The sequence below is a fragment of the Bemisia tabaci genome, chromosome 1 (assembly GCF_918797505.1).
Source record: "Bemisia tabaci chromosome 1, PGI_BMITA_v3".
NCBI classification, from domain to species: domain Eukaryota; kingdom Metazoa; phylum Arthropoda; class Insecta; order Hemiptera; family Aleyrodidae; genus Bemisia; species Bemisia tabaci.
In genome coordinates, this window is record NC_092793.1 from 58,094,049 (window position 1) to 58,119,150 (window position 25,102).

A 25,102-nucleotide genomic window follows, 5' to 3' on the forward strand; every position below is an offset into this window, starting at 1 on the left:
CGACGTGCTGCCAGTGCGGAACGCGCATCGGCGCCTACAAACCTAAGGGGATACTTCACGCATTGCGCAATGCGTGAAGTATCCCCTTAGGTTTGTAGGCGCCGATGCGCGTTCCGCACTGGCAGCACGTCGCTACGCTCTGTGCTTTGTGTTAGGCTATCATATTTAAGATCTGCTTATTGCCACTGAGAAGCGAGAAGGCGATTCCCATACACACCTGCGGAAGCGGACTGGTTGAAATTCATAGCTTCAGGACCAACACGAGGTTTGATTATTATTCATGCAAACAGCTTTGACACCCCTCCCCTCCCCCTCCACGGCCCATGAGTGGAGGGAAGCAGAGGAAGAAAAATTAGAAGAAGTAAAAAAGAGAAAAAGAGGAGATAAGAGGAAGAATGGAAAGAGAGAGAAGGGAGAGAGGAAGAGGGAGAAGGATACACGGAAGAGGGAGAAGAGAAAAGGAAGAGGAGGAAGGAAAGAAGGAGAAGGAGAGAAGGAGAGAAAGAGAGAAGGAAGATGGAGAGGAAGAAAAGGAATTAGTATGAATAAGAAAAGGAAAAATAGGAAAGAGGAATAGGATGGAGAAGAGGAAGAGAGGGAATGAGAAGAAACAGAGAGGAAGAAAAATGAGGAGAGGATGATGAAGAAGATGAATAGGACGGAGGGGAAAAGAAAGAAGGAGATAAAGAGAAAGGGGATAAAGAGGAGGAAGAAGGAGGTAGGAGGAAGAAGAAAATAAGGGGGAAATAAGAGGAAGAAGGAGGGGAACAGGAAGAATAAGAGGATGGTGGTGATTAAGACGAAGAGAATTAAGAATGGGAATCATCCGAGAGATAAAATCAATAAAAGGAATGGTCGAAATTTTGCCACCCCCACGGTTGGTGCATATCAACTTTTCGTGCCTTTTCCTGGCGGTGCTGCATTGCACCCGGTTTCGCGATTGACTTGGCGTGTGTCGCACCCTGCCTGTGCGACCGTGGCTTAAATCAGAAGATAAGGATGTATACCGACAGGAAAACAGGCACGCTTGGGAAACACAGAGACAACCGCTTTCCGTCTTGAACCACACGCGGCACGACCGCCAGGAGTTTGACATAACTTGTTTGATCGAGGAGCCAATGAGATTCGAACTCCGCACTCCAGAAGATTGTCGGGCGCCAATCACAAATGAGATCACGCGGGCCCATGGCTCGGTGCGGCGCGGCGGTCGTACCTACCTTTTCACGACGATTTTCGATGAGCAAGTCAAGTGTCTCCGAAGAATGTTGAGAAGTGTGGCAATAAGATAATTTCCGGGCAGTTTTAGTTGAAAACTAAGTGCCGGGCCAAAACCACACTCGCTGAATGACTGAAAATTTTCCGCTGTCTGCAGGGGGGATCAAATTTCAACCGACTGAAAAATGAAAAAAAAAGTCCATTAATCGGCTATTTGTGGGTATAATGACGTATGTGCATTTAATTATACGTGCGCTTATGATCAAGTGAGAGAAGTAGCTACTATTTTTTCAGACCTGCGACAGTTTCATTCGGAAGTTTAATTTTTTAAACGTGTACATTTACAAATTTTAGTGTTTTGATTTCGTGTTGTTTCTTCTCCTCGGCTGTTTTTCCTTTCTCTCGTGATAAAAAAATGCGGAAAAAAATACTGTATGCTAGAGTACGACTAAAATCTAAAAATTAACCGTGGAGGTATTGAACTCGGGCTATTTGTGACGTGCAAAGTGGCTATCTACCATTGTTGAAAAATCTGAAAATGCACAAACTACAGAGGAGAAAAATTTTATTCACTGTTGCGGCAACAATTACTTTGGTAAGTGAAAGAAATCATCTATAGCACAGGGCATCTATAGGTACTCATCTTTACATACTTTGGAAAATAATCAATTTCCGTTGAAAATTAGGTACGATTATGAGTGCGTAAGTGCCTACATAGATCGTTGAATACCACTGGTAAAACTGTCAAACTACGGATTTTGGTTTTAGGGTTTGAAAATGTCCGCTCGTATTTTAGTTTTTCAAACAAATAAGTACTCCTACACTTTTAAGCGCGGGATTCTTGGAGAATAGGTACCTACCAACATTTGAAAGAACGAAAGTGAATCAAACGGCATTAGGTGCAAAAACAACGATCAGGCCTTATATAAAAGAGTAAAACGTGAAAAGAGTTTTGCAACCGAGACACGTGGTTTGGTACTTTTACCATCGACATAGGAGGCATACCTAAAAAGCATATCAGTGTCAGATGAGGAAGTGCAAAATTAGTTGCAAGGATAATGATAGTTGTATAAGACGTTTTTCTTCATCCTCAGAGAAAATAATTTTGCTTTGTCATTACATACTTCAGTGCTCACATCCTTACATTCTACATATTATATTTCATACTTCATTACACCAAATTACGTTTCCTCATGAAATTACAAACGAGAAAAGGCAACAAAATTTCTCATTTCCTGAGAGTATAGTAATTTCTAATTATGCCGTCTTTCGGTGATACAAGGCACAGCACCATGTTAATTAGTAGAGCAAAGAGAGAAACTAAACACGCAATTGGGCCTGGAACGGCGCGACCTAGAGAGAAATGATGACGGAGGACTTGAGATGAAAAGGAGAAGCCCTCGGCGCGGCGGTCGGCATGTAACACATATTAGCGCCTACAAGACTGCATGAATACTTCACGCATTGTGTCAATCACAGTGCATGCAGTCAGCAGCGGTTGGCGTGAAACGCATAGCGCCTACAAGACTGTAGGAATACTTCACGCATTGCGCCAAACACAGTGCGGTCAGCGCGGCGCGGCGCTGCGGAGGAAGTTAAAATTATTAAACCACATTTATGTTTGTTCTTTCATAATTTATTCGTTCATTTCTTATAAATGGAAGGCCTTGTCCACACAGAGATATGTTTAGTTACGGAACTTAACTTTCGCGCAAAATTCCTTAAACTCTTGCTAGTAGTGTTGACAGGGCTTTCGCAAAAAATGTGTCCAACACGAGTAAACGCGTCTCATGCACTCCTCCAGTCCTCCTCCTCTGGCACATTCACTTGATGGTTTTTCTTGATGTTTCAAGACGAATAAGAAGGGGGCGGCAAAATACAGGCGGCTCATTCGGCACTTCGACTTGAACGTCAAAATAAGATTTCCCAAAAGGCCAAAGGGCAAAAAAAAGGAGAGAGAGAGGGAGAGAGGGGGGGGGGAGAGAGAGAGAAAAAAAAAACCACCAACGAAGGACCTTTAAAGTAGAATTAAGGAAACTCTACATTTCATTCTAAGACGCCTGCTTGCTTTTTGTGATTTTGAGGGCTGGCAAAGTTGTAATACATTTAAATAATGCATTTCTTGGAAAATTGACAATGTCGATCGCGATAAAAATCAGTACCTAATGGTTTCCGTCATTGGCACAATACACATTGGCAACAATGGAATGAAGTTGAAGTGTAAGCCAAACGATCAAAGCTTCAGTTAGTGTCGGATGCGACGGATACTAAACTAATTTCATTTTTACGCCTGGATGCAACTATTCTGGTTCCATGAAGCATCGAGACTTACATTTAATGAATTGCTTAAAACCGGCAATTCTTGATCAAATTATATAAAATTATTGCAATTCGATTGCATTAAATTGCAAAATTATCTACATATTTTCACTGTGCTACCTACATATTTGGGTTGCAGTATATTAAGAGGGGTGTATATGAACTTCCTCCTCCCCTTCAACAATATCACTTGATGAGTGATGAAAGTAGTTTGCCCGTTGTTAGAAATCACAATAAATTTAACATAGGTGTAGATACTGTATTCCAAGTGTATTTTGCTCAAGACCCTTGTCTCACTTCTGATTTCAGTCTCAATGCATAATTTGGACAGCAATATACATAAGTGCAGTGACACTATACTCTTGCTCTACCCAACTGTCGTACTTCACAAATCTGTTGCAGAGAGGAGATCTAAAGGGAAATACAAGAATCAACTACATATCAACTTTGACGTATGTGGCATATTTGTGGAGTAAGTTACTCAACATTCTATGCAAAAAATATTGACTGTGGCTCATTAAAGTGTGAAAACAAATTTTTGATGAGACAGTGGTCATTTAAATTATTTAAGTTAAAAATTGAGAGTTAAACTGTAAGAAGGCATATCTCCTTTGTGATGTCTCAAAATCTCCGCTTCCAATTTATGTTATCGAAGGTGAACAAACTAACGATATTGCTTGAAATTTTTACACAAGATTCTTCACACAGAGGAGAAAAATCAGAAAAGTTCTCAAGGATCAAAGATTCATAAGATGAGGATATCTCCATTCAAAAAATAAAGTGAGACAGAAAGTCTGCAACTTAGCAAACTAGGAATAAGCAATGTTACAGTTGCACCATCAAAATGCCTGCAATATTGTACCTACTGTCATGAAGTAAAAACAATATAACTCCATGTATTGCATGATATAGCTTGTAGCGAGCAGATATGCAAGCTGAGAACATTGGATACTTTATTCAGCTTGATTTTTTGCCAGTGTACGTATTTCAAATATTAGTATACTTAAAAGACTCCTTGCTGGCGAGAGATAACCATCAGTGGCTAAAATTATTTTCCTTTTGGTCACTGGTGAGACATTGATTGGTTGCTGAACGTTGAAAATGAGAACAGAGAAATTGATCTCTGGAACTAAGCTTTCCAAAAAAGACAAAACATGTAATCTGCACCTGCCTGAAGTTGGCTGTAAAATAAACTGAGCATCTAAAGTTCTGAGGTCGGATATGCTTTAAAATTTACTTTTTGATGATATAAAATCTTAGATATCCATTGATTCTTGCTTTGTTACCCTTCCTTTGTTCCTAATAGATGGGAAATGTAAGAGGGGTAATGCGACAAAAGCATTTTACTGGCCAGACAGAATACCGTCATCAGAGAGGACATACGCGTGGATGCTTTCTTATAGCCTGGTTACATCTTGTTGGATTCCTGCTTCTGTTGGATTAATGAGTAAGTGTTCAAGTTTAAACATTTAAATAAGAGAGGCGATGTGCTACTTGCTATAAAATGTTAAGTAAAAGGGTCAACGTGGACAATCCACCTTAGTTTCATTAATTTGAGAGGAATTTATTTTTAGCACAAAAAGGACATCTGAAGAGGTCTGAACGAGGAGGGCTCAATTGCAATTTGTAACACTGCACAGTTTAATCTGACAAATTATTTCTTATGAGACGGTGGTTTTCGTTTCTGACGACGTTTCTTATGGATAAACCTCTTTCCATACAGAATAAGTTCTTGTTCTGAGAACAGCTCATGTTGAACCTATCTGAGGTCTGGAGATTCTTGCAGCTGTCGCAAGCCAAATCAATATACATTGCAGGGATAGTGACTGAATGGCTTGTATTTACTTTGATACTTGTTAAGGACTTTAAAATAGAACTTAACGGAAAATACATCGTTTTTACAATGTATCAATAATTTGTCATTTTAAATTTTTATACAGCTATCATGATCTTTCAATTATATTATTTTTAGACTCTCAGTTAAAAAAAAAAAAAAATTTGGTCTATTAATAAGCATTTTCATTGAGAGTCACCCTCACACTTTTGTTTAAGCAACTATTTAATGCTTTGGCATTCTTCTTAAATCCTTTCTTACTTGTGTTCATGAAAGAGCTATCCACAGAAAAAAAAAAAAAAAAAAAAAAAAAAAAACATTAAAAACCCATTTTGATTCTACTTTTTATTTAAAAAATATGCTTGCAATACACTGATTGAATTTTACAGCTGGTGCTTTCTATGGTCAGAGTGAAGATGCTGTGATATGTATGTCTCTGCCATGGCTTGTAATCACGTTCATTTTGACTGTTATGGATCTTTCTGCAGCAGTTATGTACACTTTTGACATTTTCCATATGACGGTAATTTCTTGTGAGAAATTAAAATAAACATAAAATTTAGTTTTTAAGGTGAAGATACTAGCCATCGATGAATATACTAATGTGTATGTACATTGAAATACATTTGAATATGATGGCCAGCATACAAAAAATGTTTGGCGATTTCTCTGAAGCGGATTATCAGTGTAAGAATTGGCTACTATGCTGAGACTTTATATGATACCTGAAGTCGTTAAACCTATAATCAGTCTTCCTTAAATGAAACGCAACATTCGATTGCAAAATTATTTAAACATTTTCGTTGCACTATGCTACTTGGGATGCTGCATAGCAAGCTATGTGGCATCAACAAACTTTAGGAAGATAGTATAAGTGTTATGTTCCCCAGCAGTTTTCAGAAATAAAAATATGAATATCTTGAAATCAACTTTTTGGTATTTAGCTGACTTTTGATGATAAGTATTTGGGTATAGCAGATACATTCGTCGAGTGCCCTTAAGTGTTCTTGTGATGACTTTTGTTCTCTCTAAAAACTTTCAGGGGCATTTCAAAGAACGGTAACAAACTCAATGAAAAATAAGTTTCAACTCAAGAATAAACTAAAACAAATTCATTGATTTATATCGATTGATCATTCATAAAATGAAAATTCACACTATACAATAAAATTACAAATGTAAAAATACATCAGAATAAATGCTTGTAATTGTGACACCCACAGCTTTTCTGATGTGCACTTAGGGAACAGATAGTTAAAAGGTGAAAGATAGCACTGTACCTTATGAATATTGATTGAGAGGTTTTGACTAGGATCTGATTTCATGTTGCCTAATTTCCTCTTGCGTTTTATGTATTTTGATGATAGTATATTAAATAATATAATGCCTTTAAACTTTTTGTCTTCTTCCTCTCCATTATCAAGAATATATGCACTCGGAAAATTTTAAGTTAAATGTTTGTAGTTTTCTACTTAAGAAATAAAACAGGAGAGGAAATTGGGCAACGTCTGATGTAGTTATACTGATTCTAATTAACTCCGTCCGATTTGAATGAGGGAAAAAATAATCTGACCAAAGAAACAGTTGAAGAAACTGAATTCAGCATCTAAAAGGTATTGTGGAATTCATAAGCAAGGCACTTTCTTACTCATACTTCGACTGACTTGATTTGTTGGTTTGTAAGCAGTTGGAAGCAAAACAATAACTTTTTTCATGTCACATTGATGTGCTGAAAAAAATAAGAAAAAGCTATGTTGAAAAAATGGATAAAAAACACAAAAATATAATGAGAAGTCTTTAAAAGCATAGAGAAAAATATTTCTCCAAAAGTAGAGGAACATTCCAATGTAAATTGATGAGTTGTTAAGTCAGAATTTGAGAAGACTCCTTCTTTATCCAGAAATAAGTTGGAGCAACCGAATCCATATCTCACACCTTTTCCATTTTTAATGACAAAAATGAATGAATTTTACCTTTTCTAAACTTTACAGGATAAGAAAGCATACCTTCAATTTATCGGCGTTGGACTGAAAAATACCACGATAATAGAAGGCCTAGAAGGAAAAACACCTCAGGAATGGCAATATGACACAATTATTCCTGGCGTAATTTTTGTGTCCATATACTTGAGGCTAGTCGTACTATGGCTGATCAATGTGTACTTATTAATCAAGGTATTCAATGAGATATGGTGGCTCAGGAGAGAAAAAAAGAAAGAGTCTGTCAAGAGGCCTCAAAATTTTGTGAGTACATGACTGCATTCAGAATTTAACAAAATTTAAATGCCAGTTTTTCTTCATAACTTTTTTTTTAAAAACCATGAATTTTTCATAAACATTACTTAAAAAGAACAAAAAGGATTTTCTAACCTGCATGATTTAAGAATATTTTTACATTTCTTTAAAGTTCAAAATTAACAAGGAAAAATTACTTCCATGATTAAAATGAAGGGTCCTCAAAAAATCGAGGGTAACATCGAGCTTTGTTTCCTCATATTAGAATGGCAGCATCACTTAGTATTAGTAGAGTGAAAATTTCATCTACTTTAAAGCAGTAAATCTGTGAAATATCGTAATAAACAAAATGGATGCCGTAAATTCGATACAGAATTTTGAACAACTATTGTACAATCCAAAGAATCAATGTATACTACTAGAAACGTAAAGCCAAGCCAGAAAAGACGCCAATATTTTACACAAATTGTAAGTTGAGAAGTGAATTTAAGACTTTATAAGTGCGCTTATTGTAAAATTGGAGCAAAATTACCTACGAAAAAACTTTCTGTCTGACTCTGCTTACAATTTACAGCAGTTCCTCACTAAATGACTTATTTTTTTCTCAGGAGATGAGCGTTATCAACAGAATTCAAGAACAGAGACCAAGTCCACAGATGCAAGACGCACCTAACAAGAATGCACAATATGTTCCTTGGATGGATTTAGTGAGTTTTAAAACCAACGTACAGCAACAATCCTTGACGCAAAGGAGAAAATCTGAGCTAATCATTAACACAAAAATTGCTGAGAACTATAATCAAGCCAAGCTCCAGCGACTGAATGAAGAGTTCCGCAAAAAATATCTACCGGTCGATTCCCAGTTGGTAAAAATTACAGATAATAATTTATCTCCTGACAGAATGCGTCGCAGACATAGCGAGGAGTCGTACATCTGGCGCGAGAAAGTCCGAGATAAAGCACGGCGATTCAGTGAGCAGCAGCACCAGATCAAAGTAATTGCAGAGTTGCTAGAGCAAAGAGCAAGCGGAACTCCGAGCAAGGCCACAAAACAGGCGGAAAATGAGAGGCGGCGAAGTAAAACTAAAGAGCCAGTCAACTGGTATGAGCCCATATGGGAAATGGAGACAGCCGACAGCCATTACACAACGATTGAGAATGATCTGTATTCTCCTGTTTTTGATTACTTGGGACAACCTACACCCCACCTTCAGCCCTTCAAATGGACCTTAGATTCACCAACATTTAAGAGATATGAGCAGCGAATAATTTTCAACTACCCTGTTGCTTCACCTACTTCTTTACAGTAAGTTGATCCACGAATGGCATTTTCAGCATTTCAGAGTTTACTTAGTTCAGCTTAGTTTTGACACGAGGTGTCAAATGTTGTGGAGGAAAGAAAGTACATAATAATAATTCGATTATAAGAAATAATAATTCAATGAGAAATAAGTGCCTGAGGACTATCAAAGAAAGTGTGATTTACAGCTCTGTCATGATTCTCGGACTTGTGGCTGATGGGATTTTTTTAGAACGGGGAAAGAAAATTTCCAAAGAACTTTGATAGAAATAGTTGATTAGCTTCCCTTTTAAACAAATAGAACAAAAGCGGAGACTTACAACTTTGGAACCTAAGAAATGAATTTTTCAACATCAGCCATTCACATGCATTCTTGCATGTCTAGTTTATTTTAGTGTACTTTCTCAATAAATATAAGACTCCTTTCAAAAAAAAAATTTGACACCTTATTCATCAATTGAATACCAATTTTGAAGAAAAAAAATTTAAATTGAAAAAATTTAATCATTTCTATTTTGCTTTTCAGAGAAAATAACCCCCTGAGGCGAATATGGAACGAAATCCAGGTACTGAAGTACGGACCGAAAACTCAAAATAAACCACCTCCTTCACCAAAAATTGACTATGAACTATAAATTCACAATGAAGGGGTGCAACAGGAAAACTAAGTTTGAACCTTCTAAGCCCTGAATTAATTGTTGGTATTAATGAACGAGTAGGTTGAAACTTTGTCAAATAAATATTCCACTATCATATTCTGTGGCTTCGGTAGAAAGTTGGACCCAGAAATTTTATCTTTCCGCTTTTTTCTTCAGTTTACCTGACACTATCAAACACGAGGTTTTTTTTATTGAAATCGTCACTTCAATTTTCAATAAAATGATGATAATTTATTGACAAAGAACAATTATACAAAAGTCAACGGTCAGATTGAAATAGGGATAAAAGTAAATACTAAGTACAGCCGCAGCTTTCCGTATTAACTTAGCCTAAGGAGATAGGAGATATAAAGAGATGAGATAAGGCGAATGAGAGTCAATGCCGCAGCGGAAATAATAAAGGAAAAAACTATAAACTAAAAAACCTTGGTGAAGAGATTATGAGACACAAAATGTGTGTTTCTATCTGATAGCGAAGAAGAGAGAACAGATAAAAAGGACAATAAAATTCAAATTTTCAATAAAAAGTTAAAAAAGTACTCAAAAAATAGAAGAACACTTCATAGCTTTTCTTGGCCAAGGCCTGGGGTATTAGGGTGGGGCCACAGAATTGTTGAAACATCTTTTAAAGCTGGAAACTTTTTTTTCTTCGGAAGGATCAAAAGTGGATAGTTATTCATAATACTTACTGAGTAGACAATCCAAATAATAATTTCACTGGGATCAATAGTTTTTGAAATGATTCAACCTGGAAAAAGAAGAAAAAAATTGAAAAAAACGCTGAAATCGTTTCTTGAATATTGATAACAGGAAAGCAAACACAGTGATGCATCCAAGGATTTTTTTCTTGAGAGAGGGGGATGTGGCGTTTCACTCTATTAAAGTCTAGAGGATAGAATGTCCTTAAAATAAAAGGGAAGTATAGGAATCTTCCCCTAGAAAAATACCCCTAGTTTTACCCTTTGTGATTGAACTTGGATTTTCATCATAATTTCAAAATCGGTTTAGGGTTGCTATTTCCCAGAAGGAAGATAACTACAATTTTTCTGGACAATTCTGAGAAGGCTTTGGAGGGGGAAAAATCTAAGGAGAATAATTTTTACCTGAATAGTTTAACTTTGCTTCTATTGTTTCCAACAGCAAGATAGCCACTAGATGGTGAAAAATCCAACGCAAAAGGCAGTTTTATGTATGTGTCCATAGCAGGGAAGTTTGAAAACACTGTCAGCGAGGGAAAATGTACCTACAATTAGGAAGAAAAACCTTTACTTGAAAAATTGCAAAGAAATTCAATTATAGATGTCTCCTAAGTCTATCGGGGAAGCAGTGAGAAATCATTAGAATTTTGATTGCTTAGTACTTCCCAAATTCGTTTCGAGAGTTCATGGAGGGAGCAGACTAAATCCTAATGTTCAAGAAACGTAAACTCTTCATCTACAAAAAAAAAAAAAAAAAAAAAAAAAGTTGCTTAAATCCAAATTCTTGTTCTCTGCAGGTATCTAAGAACAGAAGCTAAAAAATTGTTAAAATGCGGATAACCAACAATATTTTTGGAGCTGGAAGAGAGGCAATGGACCACTAGATAAGGTACGAATTTCAGCATTTTGATACATGTTTCTTAACCAAAATTTTACGTAAAACACGATGCACACAACGAAAATTACCGAAATTAACTCCTGACGAAGATATTTAATGATTCTTGATGCGTCAATTCAAACCACCCGCTCATGAAAAGTCAATGCTCTACATGATTCATATCGCGCGCTAAACGTTTGTCATGACAGTCTCTGCGATATAAAAATCTGGCAACCTCAATCTTGACGCTTTGGCTCAGTTATAGCAAATTGTTAATAGTTTGAACAACACATGGTGGGAAATGAGCATTGCTCGATTGAGAAGCTTGCTGAAACCGTTGTAGTGGGCGATTTGACTCTTGTAGGGCTTTGAGTTTCTTGTGAGCGGGCAGTTCAAATTCCTTGTAACCAATGTGAAATAAAAACGTTAATATCTTCGTTAGGAGTTGGTTTCAGTGATTTTCGTTGTGTGGATCGTTTTCTAGGTGAAATTCTGGTTAAGAAACATGTATCAGATTGCTTAAATTCGTACCTTGTCTAGTGGTCCATTACAATTACTGTGATCCAAAAAGCTACAAATTATCACTCTAAGTACATATTACTTGATGAGGGTTGTGATAAACCCTTTTACGAGAACCAATTGAAAGACATGAACATGGGAGTCAATAACAGCCTGTAGAAAGGCAGATAGAAAACACAGGACCCTTCAGTTATTCAATAATATCAACACTTGAATTAAAATAATTTTTGTACTGAGCTCCTATCATTATCAAGGAGGGAAATTATTACGAAAAAGCAAACATAAAACCTTGACATTAACTTATTTACCACCAAAGCTGTCATAATGAAGTTTATCCTGTTGGTCTTTAAGGGCCTGGACAGTCATAATGGCCGGTCTTCTGAACGGCACTAATTTATGGCATTGCTGCGCAATAAAGGATAGTGATACAGCAACCACGATTTTAAGCCTACCAATCTTTCTTAAATTTTCCTTTTTTTCCGGGCTGACATGAAATATTCAACAGAGATGCAGTGGCAGTAAAGTTCTTAGTTCTAAGATAAGTACTTACAAGTTTAAGAGCGTTGGGTTTGTCACCAGATGCCATAGCTAGAATTTCTGATGAGGCATTGAATTTGAGAATTGTAATGCTAGTAACCAGATTCATCACAGTTTTGATAGGTGTCGGATTGTTGGAAGAAATTGGAAGCTTATAGATGTTCACTGTCCCTACACTCGAGCCTGTTGCCAACAGTTGATCATTAGGTGACATGGCTATGCTTTTCCCTTTAATACATCCTTCATCATAAAACCTGCGCACACACCGTCGGCTGGCTACATCCCATATGTACACCTCACCTTCATCTGAAGATATTCATGAAAACAAACAATAAGCTGGAGAAATTACACAAAAGAAAAAAATGTCTATCCCAGCAGACCCCTCCCCCAAAGTTCCATGTTAATGTCATTTCAAAGATGGTCTGAGCTCAAGGAGGATTAATACAGTAAAAAATACCTTTATAATGAAATACACAGTAATAATAATTTGATGATGTTTTTGCTTTGTAAAACTCTTGCAAGCAAAATTGTCTTATGATAATATCATAACTTAAATTTGTTCAAAATCAGGGTAAGGTTGGGATTTGCAAAGTATCATTTTTATTGAAATGAGAGATTGTAACTTATAATTTTGGCTATGTGATGAGATTTCAGTCAGTTTACTTTGAATGCTAGTTAAACATTTGACAGCTTAATTTTGAGGCAGTTTACCAGAGCACACACCGAGTTTCAGAGAAAAGTTAATACTTTTTCAAGAACATAAAGAAATAAGTGGTGCTGAAGTGAATCAGATGTTTTGAGTTTGAGCTACCATTGGAACCAATGCATTGTTAAAAGATACAACTGTGATCTACACTCCCCAAAAGCCGATTTGGCAATAAAATAAATAAATAAAATACATTCGGAATAAAGTGTGCAAATTGCTACAAGTGCAGACCTTAGATTACCACTTACTACCTGGCGAATGGTGTCTACCTATAATTGCAAAGGGTACATATTGTATTAATTGTTGCATTTTATTACAAGTTCGACTTCCTTATATGGCTGTTGAGGAGTATTAACTGTAAATCAGAATAAATTGAGTTTGATCCAGTACTATGAAAAAAAATGTGATTGTTGAAATTAGGACAAAAAATCACTCCCCTGGAAAATTTTCATCCGTGCACTACGGCTTCTTCTCCCATTAACTGAACACAAGCGACACATACGGCCAGGTGCTTTTTTGATACAAATTGCATTGAATGTGTATTAGACGATATGATGTTTTTATTTTTCACACAATATAATAAAGAGAAAATAGAAAAGAAAAAAGAATAGAAAAGAAAATAGAAATAAAATAGAAATAAAAAATCGCGGTTAGAGGACGTATTTGATTTGTGGTGAGGATTCTGTTAGAGGGTTCTGAGGATAATTTAAGCCAGTCTCATATTAGAGCAGATGTAAAAGAGCTATCATTAGGAATAAGGACAACTTACCACCATGCGAATATAATGAAGATCCTTCCGAGTTGAAGCATACAGCTCCTACATTTCCATTCATCTTCAGAGTGAAGAGAAACTCTTTGGATCTACTACTTAAAAAGTGGATATTCCCAAATTTTCCGCAAACCACAATATATTTTCCATCTGGTGACATTACAAAATTCTGAAAGGGAACAAAAAAAATTCATTATATCCTCATATTTAACAGTAAAACACAAAACATTCTGGCCTCAGTATAATTTTGGATTTTGTAAAGGTCCTTTCAAAATAACCTAATGAGCCTCCATCTTGCAATATTTTTTTTCTTCTTTTTTTAAAACAATGTTAAAAATACTAAAATTCTGTAAGACCTCAAGCCTTTCATGGAATGATCTAACTTTCCAACAAATCTATTGACTAACTTTAAAACTGAAAAAAGTTACTTTGCTGAAAAGCATTCATCCTTCTAGACGTTGAGTTTGTTTGGCTTACTGACAAGAATATAACGCTGCTGGGATCTGAGGTTGCAAATAAAACAATTATTGGTTTGTAGTAAAACAATGAGACAAGGAAACACATTGCCTGCAAGAGTTCAAAGTCTCTTCATGATTGAATACAGTGAGCAATATTGTTATTTTTTTTTAAGACTAAATCATCGTAGAACATTCGGATCTGTGATGCAAAAATTCCAAAATGTTAAACATTTCATGCAATCCAACATTTTTGACACACTCTACAATCTACAATTTGTCCAATAGCAAAATGCTAAATTTTACTGCAAAACTTTTAGTGTCCTAGGATCGTACGCTATTTATTCTAAATAATGAGGAAAATCGCCTTACAACCCAAGATTTTCCGCTACAAATATTTTTACACTCCTGCAGTGATCACTCAGAAAAGTGACACCAAACCATCAATGAATATGATGAAAATGCAATTACCTTCATACTTGTCTGTTCCAATGCATGGTGCATTGGAACGTGTAGCGTTTTGCCAGAGACCATGTCATAACAATAAAAATGTCCGCCATGCTGAGATCCAACGATGAATTGTTCCCCGTCCCGAGTAAAATGGGCACATTGAATTGGAAATCTTTCAAATCTAATGGATTGTAATTTAGCATTGTCTCGGCCATCGACCTGTAGAATAAGAAAAATTGGACATGAAAGAAAGTTAACTATTAAAAAGGTAAAAATGGCGGCCTTCTGATTTTTGTCTGACAGCATCTTCAAATATATGGATTATTCTGAAAGTACTAGGATTGATGTTCTTGGTACAGGAGTAACACTAATCAGCAATAGGACTTCCAGGATCTATCAAGTCGGTTTTGATGATTTTAAACACAGTCCAGCTTAGTAGTTTGAAACTTAATAGAATTACAGCACATAATCCTAATATATTTAACTTAAGTATTTCAAGAAATGACATTGATTCGTTTTTTGTTGAATAAGGGAGGTAAAAGGAGAGATTTTGGAGCGTCACAATCAAATACATCGTTTGGGAATCACACAGCTGAATAAAGCGTTGAAGACGCTTTTGATAGCCATTACAAAAGTTACTCACTTTTTTGAAAAAAATAAAATAAACAAATAAACAAATACCTACAAATAAAGAGTGAAGGGAGATCATGTTAAAAACAAAGAAAACGACACTTACATGAAAGATTGAAGCTATAGAACCTGCGCCAGCAACAAGAGCTACAGATGAAGATGTATGGAATTCGACAGCTTCAATATTCCTACCTTCTATGTAGTTTGAGTCTCGATTTAAATCAGTCAATTCTTTAATTGCGATCTTGCCTTTAGGTAGATGCGCACTTTTGCTACTAATCATATTTCCACACCTCTATACCACAGAAAAAAAAGGTTCAGATTAAATTTAGAGGATGGAAGAGTCAAGAGTTTAGAAAGTTCTAAAAAAACAACCGTTTGTCGCAATCTGACATTTTTATCTCATGGTCATGTTTTCCATTTGCCTCAGCAAAATCCTTCTAGAAGACTTATTTTTTGGTTTTATACAGCTCTTATGTAGGCTTAAGTTGATGAAGATTGAAGGCCTTTTTTGGTGATAAGCTCTAAATATTTACCATAAAAAGAGAAATGCTGCTACTTCAACACAGTTCAGATGAATTACAATGAAAAGTTCTTGTTCACAGTTTTAAGTCTGATTGGAAACATTATTCACACTCCTCGCCATTTAAAGCTTTCTAAAAGTCTCCACCGGCAAATACCAAATCTTATAGAATACAGGAAACAAGAAATAAGTGCATATTGGCACTTAGATATTTCAGAAAAACTGCAAAGCAATTCATAGTCAAGAGTTAAACTAAAATCTGAATTTTGTGTGGTATTACTCTTTTTAAATCGCTTCCTGTTTCTTCCTCATTATCGGAGTCTTTTTCTTGGTCATCTCGTTCTGAGGGCAATCTGGCCCAGCTTGGAGTTCCAACAATTGCTTCAAACTTTTTCTTCAGCATGTCATAATATGGGTCTCCACTTTTGCCTTTCATAGTGAGGCTTCTCCTAGTTGTTTTTGAAACTGCTTCAACCCTGGATGAAAAAAGAATAGTCATTGATTTTGAAATTCGATGGCATGACTGCTTACAGTCTTGAACTTGTTCAAGCATGTATTAGGCTTTTTGAATATCAAAACTTCACATATGTGTTTGAGCATTTGTTTGATTTTTTTAATATCAAAACGTTAGCTGTGATGGTGACTAGTATATCAGTATTGTAGTCTTAAAATGTCTACAGGTGATTGTATATTACCTGTTACAGGTCCAGATTTGGATATGGTCTAGATTTCTTACAAATTTCTGTTATTTTTCTTCCCTCCCCTGTAATTTCCAAAACTGAGGAAGTAACGATGTTTATTTTAAAGAAGATATTTGCCCTGAGATTTTGCAACATTCAAACACCAAAATGCCCATTCACATGGGGTCAATGCGGTGCACATGATTTTTTTTGCTTCAAGAAAATGCGTCAACACTGAATGCAATTAGAGAGGTTCTACATGTACCTCAAGTTCACTCTCATTTCGACAAACAAAGCATACCAAAAATACTTACTTGACCTCATCATCTTCATCATGCCAAGCCGGTTCACGTTTCTTTGATGAAGACGTTTTCTTAGCCGCTTCTACAGGAGAGACACTCATTGGTGTTGGTTCATCATCGTCACTCAGATTAGGGGTCTCATCAAATAAGAATTTTTCAAGCCTGAAAAAGGAGCAGTAAAAATTGTGACATTGGGATTAGGTATTATACCTGCTTGGCCAACCTCAATTTGTGAGATCACCTACCCAGCAAGACATGTCTAAAAACACAGGGGTCGATAATCTTCTGTACTTTCCACATTATCCGAGATGCGCAGCAGGGAAGGTTTCCACAAGTTATATTCATTCCAGAAAAAGTGTTGACACTCTTCCTTCCCTTTATTTTTTCTTTTTAGGGTAAACTGTGGAAGGTTTCTACGCTACGAGCCTCTCAAGACAGCGTATGAGGAAATTAAAGTAGAATAATTTATCCATTCTATTTGAGATGGAGCACGAAGAGTATGCTGTTATACTTCATCACTAAAGTTGTTGAGAAAGGAATAGTTAGTTTGTTTGCGAGTCGTTTTGAAGACAATAACCATTGATGAGAAGTGCTAACTTTGCCTATTTTTCTCGCTAGAAACATAACTGCAAAGTAGGAAACAAACCAACATCCTACCAATAGAACTTAAGGAACGCAAGGGAGCAACATTTCTAAAGATTAGACCCAATTATTCTCGCAGAGTCTTTCAAATGTTGATTAAGTAATAAGTTTCCATGACATAAAAATAGTGAGTAAAGCTGATTTCATTTTACAGCATCTAATCTCGGATCATCAGACACTACATAAGTAACATCTGAAATTTTCCTGGATATCATTGCACATTTCTCTGTTACTCTTGCAGCCTTTGAATGAAACAATAAGTAGCTGTAGTGCTTTGTAAAGATGCGTTCTGATAGCGAATGAGCCTCAACGGAAATTATCCGGTGAGAGCGTAATGAGTTTGGCGATCGTCCTTGAGTCCATGTTGAGGCAACGTTTTCTACCTGGTGACTGTCATGGCGATTCAACGCTCACTGCAACACGTATGGCTGCGAGTGAATGGAGAGATGCATTTGTTATAGACAAAGGAGATTATTTTGGTGAGTTACCCTTGGAATTACCCTTTGGCCAAGTAAGGCCTGACTACTGTCATGTGACTTTGTTTACCTTCTTAATACTTAATGCTCCATTCACCGGAGGCAACAGGTGCTGAGCTGATGCAGTGAGCAAGCAACCACCATGACACTTTACTGGGTAAAAAGCGCTGTGCAACAGAGATTCAAGAACGCTTGCAACGCCCTCACCGTTGAGGCCCGTTGTCTATCACAAACGCACCTGAGCGTTAAGGAGGTAAACAAAGTCATGTCACAGAAGTTGGGCTTTAGTTGGACAGCAGATAATTCACTGGGTAATTCACCAAATGTATCTTGGTTTTAGATCACAAATGAACATAATTGTTCTCGGCAGTACGATACGTTCAGCCAAGATTTCAATAACAAGGTGATGTAAATTTTTGTGCTGATTATGCATACAACATATTATACCTTTCTTCCTCTTCCTTATCAGGAATTGTATCATCATTGATAAGGTAGCGGATCTTTTTCTTCTTGGAAGTAAATGCTGGAGGAGACTTGGCATGGCGCTTCTTCTGTTTAACAGGTTCGGAGACTTTCGCCATTTTTTGCTGATTTGAGGATACACTAGAAATTGAAACGATTACGCACAAGATACTTCACTACTGGTGCTGATGAGATTAAACAGAACTATGATAAAAACAAACACAATAATTGGCAAGTATCATTATGACTGAATTTCCGTGATTCACATCTTATTCACATCCACAATCCACATTCACGTGTTATTTAAAAACATAACCTAACTCTTAGCGGAGCAGAGAGGCCGGTGGCGCGGCGACGGGCATTCTTGTAACTCATCACATTTCCGGCCGGCTTAGTACCTCATTTCCGGAGGAAAAGCTCACGACGAGAGGGGGGGGGGGGGGATTTACTCAGCTCGAGTTATTATTCAAAATGAAACTTACCGAACTACTTTGCGATACGTTTTATGAGAGGCGGAAGAGAGATACATTGTAGGAAAAAGCGCAATCATACAAAATAATATCGTGAACTGAATTGGTATTCTTTTGATGCTACGCCTCGAACGACCGGGAAAAGGTACATACATACATACACATACCGACGATGAAACTACAAAAACGCGTAACTCGGTCGCGGTATTTCGGTATCTTCGCCATATTTTATTTTTTAAAAGGAGACCAAACCAACACCTTGGCTGGAAATTTTCAAGAAATGACTTTCAGTAGGTAGTTTTCCATGGAGAAAATAAAATAAAAATATGGCAGCAAGCCTGCAATGCTGCAGACCAAGATATGCATTTTTGTACTTTCATCATTAATATGTAGGTACCATTATAAACTTGATATAATAAAGGTTGAAATAGGCAGTGAGAAAAAGGCATATTCTGCAGTTTCTTATGTAAAAATCCCGAACGTGCATTCAAGGCTAAGTTCTTCTGTAAAAATCCTGGTGGTGCATCAAAAGCCAAGTATTCCTTTCCTAGAACCTAGATGTGTATCTACACACATATTTTTATGTTTGAACTTTAGAGGGTTTTCTTCTTCTTCTTTTTTTTTTGACTAAGCTAGGTATTATTATTTCATTAGACCCTCTCTTGTTAGTTATTTATGAAACCATTACTTACTTAAACTGTTCAAACTTTGATGGATATTACTCATCCCTCACTTATCATTGTTCCCTCGGCATTAATTTCTTAGAGAACTTTTTTGAGGTGAGACTTTCAAGATGCCCTGATAGAAATCAACAGTATTACTTTAAAGTAGTGAATTCAGGGAACCAAGTATTTTGTAAATTGCAAATCTTTAATTATTTTCACTTTTTGCAGGGAAGACATCATGAAAGAAAAAAAAATTGGGGAAAAAAAAAAAAAAAAAAAGGTGCAGCAAATTAAATGGGCTGTTTAAGCCTCTGTTCAGCAGGATACTTTCTTGATTACTTAACATAAATAAATTCCACAAAAGTCAGTGCAGTTAAGATGGATTTGAGACCTGTGTTAAATGTTTGAAAATGAAGTGGATTCATAAATAAAATAAGGTAGCATGAAAAGCTGGTAAAATTATAAATCAGTGTAATAATTAACAAAATAAAATTTTATTTTGCAATAATTTTCATTGTTATGAAAATGATGACATGAGAATTTCAGGGCATGAACTACTTTTGGACAAACGAATTTATATCTGTCAGAGAGGTAAATTGAAATACAGAAAAATCAACAACTTGAACCAAAAAACCTTGAGTCTACATTCCAACATCACAAAATTTTGCTTAGTTTCTGATTTTATAACTTTTTAAGCTGATTCAAAACCATAATTAATCAATATTATTTCTAAAAAACAAAAATGTTTAATTTATATTTAACTTGTAAGTATATTCCTCATAAAATTGGGAAGTAAATTTTGTTAGGTAAGTAGTTCTCTATGAAAGCGTGAAATAAGAGTGCAAATTTTGGATTTGCGGACACATAAACTCTTACTTTGAACTTGTAGTCAACAGTACAAACTAAAAAAAGCTGACAATGAAAGACTAGATAATTTACATGTCAATGGTTTCAGTAAATAAACGTAATTCCAATTTCAACGTAGCAAATTTTTGCCCTTGTAAGATTTTTTTAAAAGGAAACCAATCGACAATTTTTCTTAAAATTGACTGTGATTTTCTTAACTCATTCAAAATTATTACATAACAGAATATTTCAAGGAGATATTTTGGTCAATTTTTTAACAATTTATCCTTTGAAATGAAGACTTTCATTTTTCAACTTAAATCATTGCCATACTTAAATTACACTTCAAAACTAAGCAGGTACCAAGGATAAAATTGTTGATACAAACATGGGTCTTTGTTGCATAATCAGGAAAGAGTAAACGCTCTATTGACTAGGAATTCATTTCTCAGAGCATGGTTTCCTCGGTTTTCGTCTTCTTAGCTCTTCTTCAGGTACATCACGGTACGGGAAATTCTCTAGTTTCGTAGTCTCTGGAGTGATTTTGACTTCTGTGGGGGAAAAAAAAATTTTTCAGTTGAAGCAGCATTCAATTAAATTAGAATGTTTTCAAGTCCAATCGCATTCTGAATGATTTCTGGATTGATCTTTCATTTTCTTTGGTATTTGTACCCGACTATGCCAGAAAACATAGGCCTGCATTGCTAAAGCAGTTTGGAACTGCAAATCGATTAGAAATACTATTGACTTCAAAGGAGCTACAAATCTTCTTAAAAATTCTTTGTGAGCCTGTTTTTCCTTACCAAATTCAGGTTAAAGAATTAAGATCAGTTCTACAAATGAAAAATTAAAAATATGGTTACATTGAGACTCGGATTGGAATCAAGAATGTCTCTAGTAGGACAAACATTCCGGTGACATAGCTGATAGGGTAAATAATAGTTTACGACAAATAAGCATATTGAGGAAGAGAAGTGATCACATTAATTCATGAGGATATTTCATTTCATGCTGTGGCACTTCCTAATAGTTTAAAAACAAGAACCGTATAAACAATTGTAGAACTCAAATGAACTGATCAGCATGTCTACAACTCTCATCAAAATTTTTGAAATGTTTGTGAACAAAATAAAACGAGCCTTTGGTTTACAAAATTAGGAGAATGAAATATGCTATTATGAATCATCTCATCTTAGCAGCATCCTTTGATACTTACAACAAATTATAATTTACCAATGTCCCTTACTTGCATGAGTAACAGAATAGAGTTGAGCTATGAAATCATTAAACTTACCATGATGGCCAGGCCTGATTTCTTTCACTTGAACAAGACTTGTCCTAATTTCATTTTCAGCTTCTCGAGAAACCTTGATTAACTAGATACAAAATGAAACATTCAATATCAGTAATTTTAATTCAAAAGACAAGTGTGAGGGTGATTGTATTGGTAACAAGCATAAATCTATAAAAGACAGTGTGTACATGATACAGAGAATGCCTGAATATCTCACCATTATTCAGTCACTCCAGGCCACCAGATAAGGTGAATCTACAGCGGGCGTAAGGAAACATTGGGACATTAAACACATTTTGTTAAAATACAGGTTTCACTTTGGTTTTTTAACAAAAAAAGGGTCAACGAAGCTCAGGGACACTATTCAGCTGTTTTTTCCCCAAGGTATCTATTTTTTAAACCCTAGAATGAAGCTAAAAGTATTCAAACGCAAAAAGTAACCATTTATTTGACTAACTGGAAGCAATATTTAGCATTCACACACCTACATGTAGCTTCATTTTGGGATTTGCAAAAATGATTCTTTTGAGGTAACAGTTGCATCGGCAAAATTGATTCATTATTTGCAAAACTTTAAAATGAAAACAGTAACTAAGCTTATTTGATATCTCAATGAATGTTCACTTCTGGTATGAATTCGCTTTGAAGAAAAACATGAGAATAACAGCCGATTTTGCACTATTAAAGGATCAAGGATGAAAAGAGGAAATCTTCTAAAGCCTTTTTATTATGCTCTAAGGCTCCAGTATGGCTTTAACAAATTATTCTTCACAGTGAGCAGCTCAGGGCTTGGTTAATTTTCAAAAGTTCTTACAATAAAATTATGACAATAAAAGTCTGATTTACTTACCTCTTGAGTTGCAGTTTGGCTTGTAATATGTTTGTGTTTCTTGAATTCTTCATTTATTTTTTCTCTTGCAGCTGTTGGAGCAAAGTCAAATTTAATTATACTTTGAGATCATTAAAGAAATAATACTTATAAGTAAAATCAACAAAAAAGAACTAAACCGAAATGGGTTGAAACAAAAATGAATAATATTGTAATTAGTTGTGGTTCATTAAGATTTCTGATGAAAACTCTCTGCCATGGCCATTAACAATTGCTGCTCTCAGATTTATACCCCTGATAGAACTAAGTAGGCTGAATTGAGTGCTTACTCATGTTCTTTTTCTCGAATAGTCCACTTGAAACGCAGGAGATGGATCAGCTATCTTCCTTTAGCGTTGAAAGTAATAAGGTGAATCAAGGTAGTGGATCTCCTATCTCACTCTGAACAAGGACAAATCTCTTTGGTACAGATTCTAAAAAGCATGCAAATTGCAGTAGATAATTTTTTTTCCCATAGTAAAGAATATTCGTGACTGGATAAAAGTGCATTTACAGCATAGACTAATGGTACAAAATATGATCATTACCTATTTTTGAGTAATGAGTGCAACCCTAAATTTTTTTGTGCACAACTCAGGATACCTTATTTATACACATCAAACTATTAGGCTTTCCTTTAATTTATGATGTTTGAATCTGAACAAACCTGTCAACATCCGGGTGTCCCCTTCAAACTTAGACATACATGCTCGGTGCAGTGATTTGAAAGCTCGTAACACCTGAAAAGAGAGGAGTACTTTTAGATATACTAGCTGTTAAATTTAATGGACTCGTAGTTACAAACTGCTGATTGGCTATCGCACAAGGAAGCTCACTGCAAAGGTTCTACTTTTGGTTGATGAGAGGATTTTATCATCAGTTGAGTGCTGTCAGTCTAGAAAAAGACTCCATCAAGTTTACTTGACTTTTCAATTTATGCAATTTAATACTTTCTGAGACCTTGATTAAGATACGTTTATCCCTTCCATCTACTTAAAACTCAAGTAGGTGCATAATATCCTGATAGGCAGATGAAAAAGATAAACATAATTCAAAACAGGATCTGATCAGTTCTAGTACAAAAAGCGGTACCTCTTTAAGTACAGAAGGAGAGAGGATTTTCAGTTAGACAATGGTGCTTACAGCTTGAGTCTACTATGGTGTTCCGTTTTGTCAAATTGACACAAGGTCTCGGTATTAATTTTCAACAGCAAAAGGCAATGAGTAAAACGAATAAAAGATATGGACATTGGTGATAATAGATTCAGGCTGCTGTAAATTACTCAAAAATAGATAATATTTGGTTGACATTTCACAACTTATCGTTATTTCACTGATACATAACACAAATGGTAAATAGCGAAGACTTGAATCACAAACTCAAGTATAGAAAACTTTCAGTTACCTCTTGCTTTAGAGCTGACATGATGAACTACAGGGAGAGAAATAAATTTTCCTCAAATTTGTTAAAAATTGAAGAGAAATTGCATTACTTAGTTTCTTGTTAATCAAGACATCTCTTGGTGATGGATCGCTCGCAAAACAAAGGTCAAATGCTCAGAAAGTTGATTTTTCACCAAAAAATTGAAGGCGAATTGAAAGAGGGGAGCGAGAGGTTACGGGCAGAAAAAAGATTAGTGATTGTTTTCTAAGTTTTGGACGGAAAAAAAAATTTCCAGACTGAACAAACCAAACTAAACACAACAGGGATGAAGTGAGGTTAACGTTGATGCCGTTTCTTCCGAGACTATAAGCACGTTAAAAAATGATAATTGACAGGAAACGAGGGAGCAAGTAACAAGTAGCTCAAATAAGTACCGAACTATCACTCAAATTTTTAACATCATAAAAAAAAGTAGCTCCACTATCTCCTTCAACTTTTAGAAAACATTGAAAACCATCACGTATTTTGTTGCCTTTCTCCATGCCCTTGACCAGTTGAAGTCAGCAGAAAGCGGCTTTTCAGGATAGGTACTAAAGTGTACAAATAAGGCCCAATGATGAAAAGGAAAAACTTTAGGAGGCAGAGACCGAAGTTTTGCTGAGCTGTGGGTCTCACCAACAACTCAGGTCTCTGGTAATTTGGACAGCGATAGCAGAAAATGTAAAACCTCAAATATGAGGCTATTTTTCTCTACTTCCATTGTCAGCTGCGACATAAGTTACAAGAGTTATTAACGACATAAGATGTTACGACAATTTCACTTACCTCTGCTCAAAGATAGAGTGATGATGTTAGTTACCAAGGATTTGGAGCAATTGCCACTAATTAGTGGCTTGTTTTAGAGGCTGCCAATAAGGTTTCTTGAAACCAAGCAAACCTGCGGTTTGACTTGCTGTTATCATTTATCCAAATGCTGGGTTATCAAGAAACTTTCAGTGGCTAAGCTTCCTTGTCGGAGACTCCTTATACTCCCGTTATCTCTTGATTTCTCAACTGGAGTTAGTGGGGTCTTCAATTTAAAGTGTGAACAAACTAGCGTCGAGCCAAATCAAGCTGCCAGGACTACACACGTATTGAAAGGAATGAGACGTAACAAGATGATTCATGCAGGATGAACAAATTGGCCTGACTAAATTATGATAAGTAAACTGTTGAGATCAAACATCAGACCTTTTGGAAGATTTTAAATGAAAAAATGAGTAAGCTGTTCAAGTGACTCGGAAAAAAC

General features: G+C 35.9%; 3 protein-coding genes across 3 annotated transcripts; 1 reads left to right on the forward strand and 2 right to left on the reverse strand.

The window, feature by feature from the left end:
• The first annotated feature begins 1,268 nt into the window (after window positions 1–1,268).
• On the forward strand, window positions 1,269–9,691 carry LOC109043069 (uncharacterized). The gene is made up of 7 exons (XM_072304235.1): window positions 1,269–1,810; window positions 3,844–4,006; window positions 4,841–4,981; window positions 5,758–5,891; window positions 7,360–7,611; window positions 8,211–8,908; window positions 9,429–9,691. Exons 1-7 carry the CDS (start codon window positions 1,754–1,756, stop codon window positions 9,535–9,537), a joined length of 1,554 nt encoding a protein of 517 aa, XP_072160336.1. The 5' UTR covers window positions 1,269–1,753; the 3' UTR covers window positions 9,538–9,691.
• On the reverse strand, window positions 6,466–18,600 carry wcd (U3 small nucleolar RNA-associated protein 18 homolog wicked). The gene is made up of 10 exons (XM_019060108.2): window positions 18,273–18,600; window positions 16,720–16,869; window positions 16,006–16,201; window positions 15,309–15,497; window positions 14,594–14,791; window positions 13,668–13,836; window positions 12,206–12,498; window positions 10,665–10,804; window positions 10,251–10,309; window positions 6,466–7,097 (listed from the first exon to the last, which is right to left on the reverse strand). Exons 1-9 carry the CDS (start codon window positions 18,404–18,406, stop codon window positions 10,285–10,287), a joined length of 1,494 nt encoding a protein of 497 aa, XP_018915653.2. The 5' UTR covers window positions 18,407–18,600; the 3' UTR covers window positions 6,466–7,097; window positions 10,251–10,284.
• A 1,297-nt stretch (window positions 18,601–19,897) lies between these two features.
• On the reverse strand, window positions 19,898–24,324 carry LOC109043147 (complex III assembly factor LYRM7). The gene is made up of 5 exons (XM_019060248.2): window positions 23,836–24,324; window positions 23,098–23,170; window positions 22,413–22,483; window positions 21,563–21,644; window positions 19,898–20,819 (listed from the first exon to the last, which is right to left on the reverse strand). Exons 1-5 carry the CDS (start codon window positions 23,854–23,856, stop codon window positions 20,710–20,712), a joined length of 357 nt encoding a protein of 118 aa, XP_018915793.2. The 5' UTR covers window positions 23,857–24,324; the 3' UTR covers window positions 19,898–20,709.
• Between the last annotated feature and the right edge of the window lie 778 nt (window positions 24,325–25,102).

Coding starts and splice junctions, on each gene's coding strand:
- LOC109043147 (XM_019060248.2), bottom strand. CDS start 23,856: ATGTCAGCTCTAAAGCAAGAG. Junction 23,171..23,835: donor TGTCAGCTCTAAAGCAAGAG/GTAACTGAAAGT, acceptor CTCTCTTTTCAG/GTGTTACGAGCTTTCAAATC. Junction 20,820..21,562: donor AATCAGGCCTGGCCATCATG/GTAAGTTTAATG, acceptor TTTCCCCCACAG/AAGTCAAAATCACTCCAGAG.
- wcd (XM_019060108.2), bottom strand. CDS start 18,406: ATGGCGAAAGTCTCCGAACCTGTTAAACAGAAGAAGCGCCATGCCAAG. Junction 16,202..16,719: donor GATGAAGATGATGAGGTCAA/GTAAGTATTTTT, acceptor TTTTTCATCCAG/GGTTGAAGCAGTTTCAAAAA. Junction 14,792..15,308: donor CTATAGCTTCAATCTTTCAT/GTAAGTGTCGTT, acceptor CTTATTCTACAG/GTCGATGGCCGAGACAATGC.
- LOC109043069 (XM_072304235.1), top strand. CDS start 1,754: ATGCACAAACTACAGAGGAGAAAAATTTTATTCACTGTTGCGGCAACA. Junction 5,892..7,359: donor TTGACATTTTCCATATGACG/GTAATTTCTTGT, acceptor TAAACTTTACAG/GATAAGAAAGCATACCTTCA. Junction 7,612..8,210: donor TCAAGAGGCCTCAAAATTTT/GTGAGTACATGA, acceptor TTTTTTTCTCAG/GAGATGAGCGTTATCAACAG.